Below are 15,063 nucleotides of genomic sequence, written 5' to 3'. Positions count from 1 at the left end.
GAACATACAAAACATACAATTTGCAACATGAATGCCACCCCCCTCCCCCTCCATCACCCCGCACGTCATCACCACACACCCACACAAAAATCAGGAAAAGATGACACCGTAACTACAATATTCAAGACAATACAACAAAAATAATAAGAAAATAGACACCAATTAAACATACTGTATGTATAAATGACAACCCCATAAACCCATCATACACGTTTCTCCCCAGCACAATGCTTCCCAGGAGCCCTCCACAATCACACGCTCTAGAGCCCAACCGATATATCGGTATCGGCATTTATAACGGCCAATGAATGAATATTTAAAAAATTAAATAAAACCCTACGAAACCCCCTTCAACCACGTTCTGAGTGTTGGCGTTGCATAGTTTGTCCACCAGAGGGCGCTCTACAACGTCCCTGTTGGCAGCATTCTTTGATTTTTGTTGTTGTTGTTATTGTGTTTTTGTTCAAAGGTCTTTAAGTTTCATATCTTAAGTTTGTATTTTTATACATTTTATCAGAACTTTAATATATTTTGATGTCCCTCTGTTCTTTTACTGACAATAAAACAAACAAACAAAATTTTATTTTGAAACCGCATTATCATAGAATTTTAGTGAGGACTCACAAATAACTACAAGTAACTAATGTTAGGGAAATCTGTTTGTTTTGTTACGTGTTTCTAGATTTTTTTTTTTTTTTATGTATATCGGCCGATATATCGGATTATCGTATTTTTAATTCACCAAATATTTGTTTTGATAGCGGCCTTAAAAATCCTTTATCGGTTGGGCTCTATTTCTTTTTTTTTAAAGATTATTTTTTGGGCTTTTTTCTCCTTTAAAAGGTCCCATGACATGGTGCTCTTTGGATGCTTTTATATAGACCTTAGTGGTCCCCTAATACTGTATCTGAAGTCTCTTTTATATAGACCTTAGTGGTCCCCTAATACTGTATCTGAAGTCTCTTTTATATAGACCTTAGTGGTCCCCTAATACTGTATCTGAAGTCTCTTTTATATAGGCCTTAGTGGTCCCCTAATACTGTATCTGAAGTCTCTTTTATATAGACCTTAGTGGTCCCCTAATACTGTATCTGAAGTCTCTTTTATATAGGCCTTAGTGGTCCCCTAATACTGTATCTGAAGTCTCTTTTATATAGGCCTTAGTGGTCCCCTAATACTGTATCTGAAGTCTCTTTTATATAGGCCTTAGTGGTCCCCTAATACTGTATCTGAAGTCTCTTTTATATAGACCTTAGTGGTCCCCTAATACTGTATCTGAAGTCTCTTTTATATAGGCCTTAGTGGTCCCCTAATACTGTATCTGAAGTCTCTTTTATATAGACCTTAGTGGTCCCCTAATACTGTATCTGAAGTCTCTTTTATATAGACCTTAGTGGTCCCCTAATACTGTATCTGAAGTCTCTTTTATATAGACCTTAGTGGTCCCCTAATACTGTATCTGAAGTCTCTTTTATATAGACCTTAGTGGTCCCCTAATACTGTATCTGAAGTCTCTTTTATATAGACCTTAGTGGTCCCCTAATACTGTATCTGAAGTCTCTTTTATATAGACCTTAGTGGTCCCCTAATACTGTATCTGAAGTCTCTTTTATATAGACCTTAGTGGTCCCCTAATACTGTATCTGAAGTCTCTTTTATATAGACCTTAGTGGTCCCTAATACTGTATCTGAAGTCTCTTTTATATAGACCTTAGTGGTCCCCTAATACTGTATCTGAAGTCTCTTTTATATAGACCTTAGTGGTCCCCTAATACTGTATCTGAAGTCTCTTTTATATAGACCTTAGTGGTTCCCTAATACTGTATCTGAAGTCTCTTTTATATAGGCCTTAGTGGTCCCCTAATACTGTATCTGAAGTCTCTTTTATATAGGCCTTAGTGGTCCCCTAATACTGTATCTGAAGTCTCTTTCCCGAAATTCAGCCTTGGTGCAGAATTACAGCCACTAGAGCCAGTCCCACAATGAGCTTTCCTTAGTATGTGCCATTTCTGTGTCTGTAGATATTGAGGAGGAGAGAGGGGGGGGGCAAGGTGGAGGGTGGGGGTGTGGCCTTGACCAACTGCCACTTTGCTCGTTTGACATGCTGGTTTGCTTGCTGGGGGAACGCATATTAATTTTAAAAAACCTCATAATGTGACATTTTCATGCCATGGGACCTTTAATCGACAGGACAGCTAGGTGAGAAAGGGGGGGGGGAAGACATGCAGAAGATCGACAGGTCGGAGTCGAACCGTGGACCTCTGCGTCGAGGCATAAACCTCCATGCATATGTGTGCCTGCTCTACCCACTGATCCAACCCGGCCACTGGTCGGACTCCATTTCAAACGTCCACATGATTCACTGGCAGTTGGTACTCCTGATGCTAAGAGCGCCTTCCCTGGCCAGCTTATCCACAAATACCCACGCAGGGTCCGTGTGGGGTTATAAAAACTACGCCATTCTAACACAGTGACACAGATGCCTGCCACATGCCAGCAGGGTAAGAGGACGACTTACAAGCAGAGCTTGCTGCATTGATCTGATTCTCCTTTATCTGTTGACCCATACGTGCGCCTCCCGCCCCCCTGGTAGCATTAAATTAACCTCTGCAAGTGAGCGCGGAGAAGCTCAGAGTATCAGTCGGCCTCAGATGGCGATCTACTATCAGCTTACGTGCCTATCAAATCTTCTCCATTGGGAGCACAGTGTGTAAAACTGACTCTAGATCAGTGTCACAGCAGCACCCTCAGAAGGGAAGGTAGCTTGCACAAAATAAGCCCTCTGTGCTTTTCGGTAAGCCATACCAGCTGTAAAAGGAAATCTCTTGGACTGTAAAAGGAGAGTTCATATCTCTTTCCTCCGACAAAAGTTGAATAGCGTTCGCTCTCACTACAAATTTGTTTCTACCTCTATCCTTGGCCCCATTCACAAGAACCACCTATTTCCTCCATCTACTATGGATTTGTCCTTTATGGAGTGGTGGAAGAGGGGTATTTATTCTTTTCAAGACCTTTACAATTCTAAAGTCCTAGACAGTTATGAAAAGCTACAGAGACTTCATAACCTCCCTAGACAACTGTCTTTTCAGTATCTTGAAATTCGACATTTTCTCAAAAAAATGCTTTTTCTTAAGTTAGAAAAAATTTAATTTACACTGAGAGGGTCAATGAAAAACTTTTACTTGAGATGGCAACCCATCATTACCTACTTTCGGAACTTAAAAGGACTGGAGCCCGAACCCATATGATCTACCTTGCATTTCACTTAATGTGAGTTCCCCCAGCCTGCCTATGGTCCCCCAGTGGGTAGAAATGGTGATAGGTGTAAACCGAGCCCTGGGTATCCTGCTCTGTCTTTGAGAAAATGAAAGCTCAGATGGGCCGATCTGGAATCTTCTCCTTATGAGGTCATAAGGAGCAAGGTTACCTCCCCTTTCTCTGCTTTGCCCGCCCAGAGAATTTGGCCAGAGCATAAGAAAGAAAGAGACATCATAACTTGCAAACAAGCAAAGTGGCAGTTGGTCAAGGACACACCCCCACCCTCCACCTTGCCCCCCACTCTCCTCTTCAATAGCATTTAAAGCTACAAACACAGAAATGGCACATACTAAGGAAAGCTCATTGTGGGACTATCTCTAGTGGCTGTAATTCTGCACCAAGGATGAATTTCAGGAAAGAGACTTCAGATACAGTATTAGGGGACCACTAAGGTCTATATAAAAGTCATGTCAAGCATGTCATGGGACCTTTAAACAACGTTGGAGTGTTACTTCAACTGCCTCTGTTTTTGGGGAAAATATTCTCTTTCTAAATTGCCAATTTTGACACAATGATTTGAATTGTGGCATACATATCCTTCTCCCTATGCCATATCAAAAATCTACAAATTAGGGGAAAAAAGTGTCTACATTTTGTTGGATATCTCTTTTGATCCAGCGGTGTGTGGGGTGGGGATATGTTCTGTTATTGGATAATGTGGTGTAAAACAAATCTGACTTCCTCTATCAGGACAATCTCTCTCTCTCTCTCTCTCTCTCTCTCTCTCTCTCTCGCGTTGTATAATGACACAATGGGCCCCTCCTCTCTCGCCCAACGGTACATAACCTCAATAGGTTTGAGGATAATCCCGGTATTCTGCACACTCAGGGATAAACTCTGCTAAAATTTAAGTCGCTAATCTATGAGAACCCAGCAGCGCGTGCACGCACGCACACACACACACACACATACACATACAGTGAGAGTCTCTGTCCAGTATCTCGACATATGAGTCTACATACTGTACAGCGCTAATGTAGTACCGTACTTAACAGCTTTCATGCAAACTGTGGCCTGTGTCAATATTTTAGTCAGCACATTATTAATAAGTATGCATTTTTGTGTCTGAGCCTCTTTGCACATATATTAACTCACATCACTAAAGTGAGCATTTAGCATAGATGCTCTCTGTCTATTCCTGTCGATGCTAAAGTCTACAATATAGCATAGGATTGTTTCTGTTTACTAAAAGGAAAGCTAAATTTAGTGACTAAGAGATTATTGGGGTCTTCTGTCACCACACGTGTCCTGTTAAAAATCCCCACGTGACTAATATTTGGGATGGGCTTGTTAATGATTTCTGCCTTTGTACTGTATATTGATATTTTTTTATAAACTTGTACACTGTATTTATTGAGTTTTTGGTTTAAGATACATTGTAACAACACATAAAATAGTCCTCATTTATTGATCTTAAAGGTGCCCTGCCATACAAAACCGTTTTTACTTGCATTTTTTTAAATATGTTAGGTCCATATGTGTTTGTGTTATGTTATGAATGTGAAAATGAACTGCTACCTCCTTTGTCAGCTCTAGCCACTGAAAAGAAATAAGCAGAGATACACCCCTATGTTAAATTCCCATAGAGGCAGGCAGATTTTATTTTTAAAGGCCAGTTATTTCATGGATCCAGGATAGTATGCATCCTGATAAAGTTTCCTTGGCCTTTGGAATTAAAATAGCCCCCCCCCCCCTTCCCCCCCACATCATCACATACCCTTCACCATACCTAGAGTTTGGCATGGGGTACTTTCCATAAAATCATCTCTCAATGCAAATCAAACTAGATATTAGGCTAACTAAAATAAAACCATGCCAATCTCTACGTATGGTGAAGGATCTTATGGAAAGTACCCCATGCCAATCTCTTATGCCCCCTGTATTTTAAGGCAGAAGATTTATTTATTTACGATACACTATCCATTCACAAAAAAAGTTGGTGTCCTTAAAGTTTGGATTTTTCCTCATTTTTTTTTAATTAAGGCATTAAGATCAATTTCCAAAAGATGATTTTTTATTCCTCTTTTTAGTCAACTTTAGCACGGGGGTATTCATTTATGCTTAGCACTGTATATACAGACAGGGACAAAGAGCTCGGCTTGGGCTTGGACAATAAATACATATTAATGGCACCACTAGGTCTGTAACAATTATTACATAATTGTCTTTTTTTTTACATAATCATGGTTTCTTTGTTTAACAATGAATTGCTACATTGGCTAAGGCCTTGAGTCGTATGACTGGTAATTGTTGGTTTTGTTTAGATATGCCATATTGTAATTATATAAGTGATTATAGGTCGGACTGTTGAGCTAAAGCTTAACAAGCTGGTGGGTTTAATTTGTAAAAAAAAATAAATCAATAAATATTTTTAAATGTGACTACTAGAGACAATTATATTTTTAATCTAATTTAATTTTTAACCTGAGGCCAGAGGATGACCCGCTTCTACAAACTAACCTTTTCAAAAATGAAAAAAATAAATAATACCCAACATCCATTTCCGCTCGCCCTTTGCCGCCAACCAAACATCAATACCCAGAGTCCCCTTGCTCACCTGTACAATCTCCAGCATCTCGTCGCGGCTGATGTACCCGTTTCCGTCCAGGTCATACATGCTGAAGGCCCATTTCAGCTTCTGCTCCAGCTTGCCCCGTGATGTCACGCTCAGGGCGATGATGAACTCCCGGAAGTCTATCGTCCCGTCGCCGTTGGTGTCAAACGTTCGGAAGACGTGCTCAGCGAACTTGGAAGCGTCACCGTAGGGGAAGAAATTGGCGTAGATTTTCTTGAACTCCTCCACATTCAGGGTTCCACTTGGACAATCCTTCAAGAAACCCTGAAGAGAAGACGACATGAGGCGAGACAGTGAAAATAGGTCGCTACAGGACAATACAATACAGCTCTATGATACCCCCACCCCCCCAAAAAAAAGTTTCTGTAACGTCGGCCAGGAAATGTTTCATGTAACGCTTCATTCTGAACAGACAGACAAAGTACTTTTTGAAAACGCGCTTAGTCCTCGATAGTTGAAAGCAGTTCTATCTTCTTTTCAAGGAGTCACATTTGATAAAACAGCACTGTGCACCGAGAAGAAAAGGGAAGTAAAAGACATGTCAATCTTGGTCTTTGTTCAGCAGAAATTAAGCTCTTTTTTTTCCACAAAGGCCTTTAAGATGGATCCAGAGAGGTGACAAAGTCATTGTCCCGATGTTGAAAGCTGGAATTACTTTTAATATTGTCATTCTTAGAGTGAAGGTGCAAAGTCAACACGGTTCCGTTCCTAATGAAACTTTTCATTCATTGCCATTGTCTTCGACATTTTCCGAGACAGCGTCACAACCTTTCTTGGCTATATTGCCAATTTAATTCTCCGAAATAAAAGACAAGCTGAATAACTTCTCAAGAGACCTCAGGCACCTCGACGTCCTGCGGGATACACTTTGCAGTTTTTACGACATCTCGGGCATCCTGCAGCTGTTAATTTGCTGAGAGCGAGCACCATCATGACCACCGTCAGTGTGAAGAGAGTCAGTGAGGCTTAAGTCACAGGTCAGGTCAGCTTAAAATGTCCAGCTCTTATTCAGGACAGCTCACACAGCTGTTCCATAGGTTTAATCCATCCATGTAGCCATCACACAAACACACTATCCGTCGGACAAGATGAGATAACTCTTGCAGTCAGGGCACTGTGGTGCCTCATCATGCCAAGGCTTAACAGACTGAGGATGCTCTGCCTTGTACTGAGAGTACACATTGTCACATTCAAGGCTGGTGTCAGTGTTACAGATTACTGTTGAAACATGACTGTACAGACCAACAAAGGTCACAATAACTTAGTTCCCCTGTCCTGGGTATGATCACTGCAGCCCAATAGCGAGTGGGATTGGGAGTGAGTTGTTGGCCCAAGAGAATGTGCTCAAGTTTCTCGGGATTCAATTCAATTCAAAGAACTTTATTTATCCGTTAGGAACTTCATTTGTGTTGAGCATCAGTGCATGTACAGTACCACAAACACAGCATAATCTAACACACACACACACACACACACACACACACACACACGGTTCCATATAGACAAATAGTAAATAGTTACCAATAAATAGTAACATAAATAGTAACCAAAGCTTGCAAAGTACAATAGATAAATACATAATAAATAAACATTAAGCATTAAAAAACATTTACATAAATTACATTACAAAAAGTTAAAATAGTAAATGTGTCAATCATTCATATTTCTGATAGATGTAGGCACAAAACTTGTCATGGCTCTCTTGGTCCTGAATATAAGTGATCTGTATCTCTGGCCTGAAGGTAAAAGACAATAGTGACTGTGCAGTGTATGAGTAGCGTCTAAGGCTATTTGTGTTCCTTTTGTTTTTGTCCTCCTGTAATAAATACTGATGAGTGGTTCCTGCACCTGTCCAATTATTTTACTACTTATTGTTATAACTTTGTTTAGTGTGTTACGATGAATGTTAAATAGTGATCCAAACCAAGCTGATATGTTGAAAGTTATTACAGACTCAATGAAACATTTGTAAAAAGCTATCAACACTGACTGATGAACCTGGAGTTTACGTAGCTTCCTCAGGAAAAAGAGTCGCTGCTGACACTTAGGATCTGGTATTACGAGTGAGGGGTAAGATGGAGCGAGACGTGCGGGCGTTGTACAGGACCGCTGTAGAGAAGAGGGAGATGAACCGGAAGGTAAAGCTCTCGATTTACCAGTCGACTAGGGCTGGGTATCGCCACTGATTTCTCAAATCGATTCCGATTCACAAGGTCCCGATTTGATTTAATTTTCAGTTCAATGCCAATTTGGGATATTTCAGTTATAAAAACCAATTTTGCTTGGATATGAAAGATATTCTTCAATTGTACAAGGTTCCCTCTTACCTGGTGCATTATTGAAAGGTATTCATGTTTACATTAAGTATTGACCCCAAAGCAGTTACATGTACTTTTTTTTTTATTTCTTTTAAGATTATTTTTTGGGGGCATTTTTAGGCCATTTTTTGACAGGACAGTTGAAGACATGAAAGGGGAGAGAGAGGGGGAGTGACATTCAGCAAAGGGCCGCAGGTCGGAGTCGAACCCGGGCCCGCCATGTACTTTTAATTTAACATGAACACACTACAGCAGTCTACAGACTCTATAGTCACTGAGTATTAAGTGACATTTCATTCAGATACCTTAAGTTGAGAGTCCAAGGCACCCTTTTTAAAATGGCCATGCCAATTTTTCCTTTGCCAAAATGTAGCCTATGTACCGTATTTTCCAGACTATAAGTCGCACTTTTTTTTCCTACTTTGGCTGGTCCTGCGACTTATAGTTAGGTGCGACTTATATATGTTTTTTTCCTCTTCATGACGCATTTTTTGACTGATGCGACTTATACTCCGGAGCGACTTATAGTCCGGAAAATACGGTAATCTTTTTTTTTTTTTTATTTTACCCCCGTCCCAAAAAGTTAGCATGGCATAGTTGCTACCAATGGATTCCTTAGGTCTTCTATGATAAAGACAGAGCCCACAGTCGAACTACGTCCTGACCCTCACCTATGGTCATGAGCTTTGGATAGTGAATGAAAGAATGAGATCGCAGAACGAAGCGGCTGAAAGGAGTTTTCTCTGTAGGGTGGCTGGGCTCGGCCTTAGAGATGGGGTTACTGGAGGAGCTCAGACATGGAGTGGCTGCTCCTTCGCGGGGCCAGTTGAAGTGGGTCGTGCATCTGATCAGGATGCCTCCTGGACGCATCCCTTTAGAGGTTGCACTTACTTTCAGCTCTGCCAAGCATTTTATTTTTTAAAGATAATTTTTTTGGGCTTTTCCGCCTTTTAATGTATAGGACAGCTAGGTGAGAAAGGGGAGAGAGAGAGAGGGAAGACATGCAGGAAACCGTCACAGGTTGGATTTGAATCCTGGACCTATGCGTCGAGGCATAAGCCTCTCAGTATACGTGCGCTTGCTCTACCCACTGATCCAACCCGGCCACCGGTCGGGCTCCATTTCTAACGTCCACATGAACGGCCACGCTCTGCAAAGCATTTCAGCCTAATTTGGCTAATGGTTTTGGTTTTACGGCTGGCAACTTTAATGTTTTGGAGCTGTTTCCATCAAACAAGCTCTGACAAACTCACTGTATCCTATATGTCCAACACCGAACAGCTAACAGACAAAGTTAGTTGTATGTTGAATGTATGTGGTATAACTGATGCAGTAATGTGAAAGCAAGGTCAAGGTGGGGCTAATTTTCCCCTACTTCAATACACGTTGGGTAGTTAAATCTATAACAATGCATCATATTTTATAAGATGATCATATACTTTGTATGCTAACTTTAAATCTGTAAAGATTAATTAATTAGGTATTGCTGCTGAATAAATGTAGCAAAAAGAGTACAATATCGTAGTGCTACAGAAGTATAAAGTACAAGTACTTAGTATGTGAGCAAACGTAATTAGTTCAATTCCACTGCTAACTTTGCAGCAGTAGCAGTAGTACCTGTACTATGAGCCAATAGTGTCCAGACTCTGTATAGTGGATCTGCGTACCTTGTACCACTCCTGCAGTTCGTGGTCGGAGAACTCGGTATTCTCCCGTAGGTCCTGCAGCATCTCTGGCCGCAGCTTGCTGTTCTGTTTCCCCATGGCAACGGGACAGGACTCTTGGTTTCCTTGACAACAACAGTGACTATATCACTGGCCAGGCGGCTTTTCCCACCTGTCAAATTTAAGACAAAGACACAGGTCAGCAACAATTAACCAGAAAGGAGGATGACCTCTTGTGACGAATGCAGTTGTGCAAATTAAATCACCAAGGAAACAACCGAAAAATACCATAGGGCAGTTCCCTACAAGTCTTACACAATTCCGATTTTTGTAATGAAATCAAAGCGAGCCATGTCACAGTATTGTGTCCAAATCCCCTTGCCACGAGTTGTTATGCAAGGCCAAAAGTCTTTAACCTGCTGCATCACATTCACAAAACATTAAATAATCCCAAACGCACCCCTGTGACGTCAAGCGCTGGACCACTGATCACATTTGTGGGTTTATCTGGCCAGCTGTGTGTTTATGTGTCAAATCAGCTGTGTGGGGTGGGTGTGTGTGTGTGTGTGTGTGTGTGTGTGTGTGTGTGGGTGTGTGTTTGTGGGTATGTGTGTGTGTATGCGTGCCCAGATCTCCTAATCTACATCTCAGCTCTGAGCTCCCTGCCTGGCAAAACACGATTCCAGAGATGCAACTACATAATGACAACATCACTATGACCCCGCTATTACCTTAAAATTCCATTAATTTACCCATTGATAACGATGTCATTAAGGTAGTTTTGATGGAATTTTAATGGGACAATTACTTGCAATATATTAATGTATTTTTAATCAATTATATGTATGGTTTAAGGGGTTGTTAAGGGATAAAAATGCCTCAAAATTGAAAATCATGAAAACAATCCCTTGATTTACCCTAAAATGGCCTCAATTCTTCACTTAAGGTGAAAAAGCAGGCATGGTTTTCATGATTTTGGGTCAATTTTAAAGGGTTTTACATCTTAAATGCCCTTAAACTCCTTTACCACTGTGGCCACAAAGGGGCAATTACAAGGCAATGGCAAATATGTTACTTTAATGCTCAAACCACTGAAATGTTTATCTGTGACAACAGATTAACAAGTAATTAGAGCACACGCAGAAGTCATCAACGTGATTCAGTCATATTAGCTACATCAGTACATCCAGCTTAAGTTTGCTAACATTAGCTAACATTAGCCAGCCTGAGCTAACTGGTCACACCAGACCAAATATGGCTGAAGCATGAAGACGTAGGGTGTGTTTTATTGCCTATGAATTCAATGTTTCGCCTTGTAAGAGAGAATGTGTGACTTGTTTTTCAAAAGTAACAATATCTCACCTTGAGCCACATGCATATAATCCTTATCGAAGGTGTTAATACCTGAATGTAAAATTTGTAAAATGTCATTAGTTTTCCCCTAAAGCCTTTCGGAACTTCATGTAAACAATTAAGGTGTTTGCTGTGTTTTCAGGTGTGAATTAAGGATTAATATTATTAGTAATAATAGTATTTTAGGGGATCACAGTGCATGTAGAGACAAAGAGCAACAAACGTGTGCTTAACTTTGTTCCCCTGTAGGCAGCTAATTAGGTTGTGATCCGTGACATCAAAGCAGTTGCTTCTGTGTGTGTGTGTGTGTGTGTGTGTGTGTGTGTGTGTGTGTGTGTGTGTGTGTGTGTGCGTGTGTGTATGTGTGTGAATGGTTATTTAAATTACAGTATCACTGGAGTTGAACACCTCCTATGAGTCGGCCAACCTCTCTGACCTACAGTCTCTCCTCAGTCAGGCTAGGTAATTACAGCAACAACTTTGTGCCTATATGTACAGTGTGTGTGTGTGTGTGTGTGTGTGTGTGTGTGTGTGTGTGTGTGTGTGTGCGGGCGTGTGCGGGCGTGTGTGCGTGTCTGTTTGTGAGAGAAAGTAAGAACAAGTCAAAAGTCAAATAGTATGCATGAGGCATATGAGGTGCATGGTGTGGGTGTCGGAGGTCTTTATCGCTGCCTGGCGAGAGCTTTGCGTACGCCGAAACAAAACCCACACACCAGATCGTCTCTTTGCTCTAGTTAATCAAATTAGACTCTTATTAAGTCCCTCATCCTGAAGGCGTTAGACCAAATGCTTGTTTGCTGACAGTAATGCGTGTAGCCAATTTCCAGGCTACTGACGGGAGAACTGTAGCCATCAATTATGATTTCCTCATTTGTGTTTGACGACGGGTGAATGCTGCACACTCTGAGTCTGATTTAAGGAAACAATACAATGGCCCTTTGCCTTGTGGCATAACAATGCAGCTTATATCTAGACTGTGTCTAGGTATGGCCATAAAAGGTCCCATGGCATGAAAATGTCACTTTATGAGGTTTTTTAACATTAATATGCATTCCCCCCCAGCCTGCCTATGGTCCCCCAGTGGCTAGAAATGGTGATAGGTGTAAACCGAGCCCTGGGTATCCTGCTCTGCCTTTGAGAAAATGAAAGCTCAGATGGGCCGATCTGGAATCTTCCCCTTATGAGGTCATAAGGGGCAAGGTTACCTCCCCTTTCTCTGCTTTTCCCACCCAGATAATTTGGCCCACCCATGAGAGAGTGACATCAGGGCTTTCAAACGAGCAAAGTGGCAGAAAACTGCTCAAATGTCTCTTTGTTTTTACAAAAACACAAGAAAATGTTGGTTCCTATAATTATGTTTCTGTCCTCTTAAAGCTATAGTGCCTAGTTTCTGTCGCCCCAATGAGGAATCCCAAGTAATGACAAAGAACGCTGTCGGCGCATCCACATGCTGCAAGCCATTGGGGATCGCGCACCACCCCCACCCCTCCTCTTGTGGAGCTGATGATTCTTAATTTGCTTTGTATGAACTCATTTGGCAATGGCTTGAATGTAACAGACGTTACGGATGGCCGCGCACTGTAGCTTTAAATTGACAGTACGCTTACATTTCATTTGCTTTTAGAATTATTTTATAATCATGTTTGGTAGATGTCTTTTACTTTTTCTCCAGTGTCTATGTGCGAAAATGTGCCTTACATTTTCTGCCAATGCTGCAGAATTACGCAGTATGCCACCCAGCATTGCTCAGTCACTCTTTGGGCCCAAACACGATCTCAGGACAAAGGCAGGCCCAAATTAATTTCTCGAGGAGTAATTGAGCGCTGAGAGCTATATGTGAAAGCAGTACATCTCGCTGTAAAACAGTGATCTGGGTGTTTTAGTCGAGCAGGCAGAAAACAGACTGAGTGCACCGCTGTGTCTCAGATGAGCGTTTGGAAAACACACACCTGTCATACACACATTGACGCACACACTTTTTAGTACCTGTAAAGATTAATAATAGCCGCCCACGCTGTCCAATTGTCATTTGGAGAACACAGCTACAGAACAGTCTGCACCTCTCTGTGTGCCTCTCCGTGTGTGTGTGTGTGTGTGTGTGTGTGTGTGTGTGTGTGTGTGTGTGTGTGTGTGCTGGCGTGTGTGTGTGTATGTGTGGGTTAGGGGTGAACAAGAAGAAGCTTGGAAGAGAGGATACGATTTAATTGGAGAGATAAAGGTTCGCTAATTAAAAGAGTGAATGCTTCCTGATGACACACCGACACGCCGCAAACCATCAGCCTAATTGGCTTGTTGCAAAAGTGAATAAAGAAAGTAATGAAGAAGAAACACAGCTGAAAGTAAAAGAAAGTAGAAAGTGTTTCATCCACAAACAACCGGGTAAAACTTTTGCGCTGCTTTTGCGGCCACTAAACTTGCACAAATAAGACCCCCAAAAAAAACCTGTGTAATTTTCAAAGCACCCACAAAGGGTGAAATGCAACCGTGACAGCGCTGCCGAGCATATAGCGCCTCAGTTCTCCTTTGCTATTTGCACGTATTTTAATTAGGTAACATGCATCCATTGGGTGCAAAATTGTCCTCTGATCCTCATTGTAAAAACAGTCCTATTCCCAAAGATCATCGCTAATAGCCACACGCATCTACAGGGAAATTATTACCTCAGCAATGCGGTCTGGCTGATCGGATCCCAAATATGAGTAAGATCCGATCTCTGAGTGTACAGACCTGACAGTTGAAAAGAATAGTAAGTGATGTTGATCAAATACACCTTTTGTCAAATTTAGCGAATATCTCCTCATGGTCACGTAGCTCTCTATTCTCTGTGTGCGCTGAAAAAAAGAAATCAGATGTTAATACACAGCCCTGGCTGTGTAAATGGAAAACAAACAGAAAGGAGTGCACGAGCCACAAAACACTACTCCAGCCAAATGGCAACAGTTGATGGTGTGTGTGTGTGTGTGTGCGTGTGTGTGTCTTAATATGTCCTGATCGGATGACAAAAGTCCCATTGAAAAGACAAGTGTATCTTATTAGTGTATATACCATGGCCTTGGTCTATAGCTACGTACATAGTCTCGCATTGCCAGACCTTCCTCCACAGCGCCACGGAGGAGGGTCTGGCTAATCCACACAGCATTCCTCTAAAGGAGAAAAACGCGCTCTGGTTTATTGGCATTTCTTTAAACCAATCACAATTGCCACGGCGCCTCAGGAAGGAACTTGTTTTGGTGGAACGTGTGTACGTTCAAAAGTTGTTTTAATCGTGCAACAGAAAACTCAGATTGGACAGATAGTCTAGCTAGCTGTCTGGATTTACCCTGCAGAGATCTGAGGAGCAGTTAACCATAGTCCTCAGAAATCCACCGGAGTTTAAAATTCAAACACAAAGAAAGCGGAAGGTAACGGACATCCCGGCCGAAAAGAGAGACATACGGCGGAATTTCGGGCGGCAACGCAGCAATCCCGGAATTGGAACGTCGTGGATATAGACTAATAGCTAACATGAGACAATTGACCCAAACATTCTGTGAAATAAAACTCTAAAAATGATTACAGACAGGAACCATGCCTGTTCAGTGTTGTTGCAAGGTTGATTACACAATCTGCTTCTATGGGACCTTCAACATGGCTGCAAGAGGAGGTGTTGAATCATCTGACAGGGTTCGACAAAGCCCTTGGAGACCAAATCACAGAAAGTGACAGAGTGTGACCTGACGGCCGGGCTGCCAGTACTCTCTACAAGCCACAACCACACAACAATCCCATACGCGCTGACCTTTTCACTGCACTCACCACTCACTCTCCATCCCTCCCTCCCCTCCCCCTAGTATGG

General features: G+C 41.7%; 1 protein-coding gene across 1 annotated transcript in view; it reads right to left on the bottom strand.

Annotated features, from left to right (window-relative positions):
- LOC120571997 (hippocalcin-like protein 1) overlaps positions 1-15,063 on the bottom strand; it is a 50,422-nt gene that overhangs the window by 3,551 nt on the left and 31,808 nt on the right. The window contains exons 2-3 of the mRNA XM_039821177.1: positions 9,879-10,047; positions 5,876-6,157 (exon numbers count right to left, since the gene is read on the bottom strand). Coding sequence (XP_039677111.1) covers positions 5,876-6,157; positions 9,879-9,974 — 378 coding nt within the window. The 5' untranslated portion in view covers positions 9,975-10,047. The remainder of the gene's footprint in view (positions 1-5,875; positions 6,158-9,878; positions 10,048-15,063) is intronic.

The sequence above is a fragment of the Perca fluviatilis genome, chromosome 13 (assembly GCF_010015445.1).
Source record: "Perca fluviatilis chromosome 13, GENO_Pfluv_1.0, whole genome shotgun sequence".
Lineage (NCBI taxonomy): Eukaryota > Metazoa > Chordata > Actinopteri > Perciformes > Percidae > Perca > Perca fluviatilis.
Note: the sequence above shows the minus strand (reverse complement) of the source record. Positions and strands in the feature narration are given on the sequence as shown.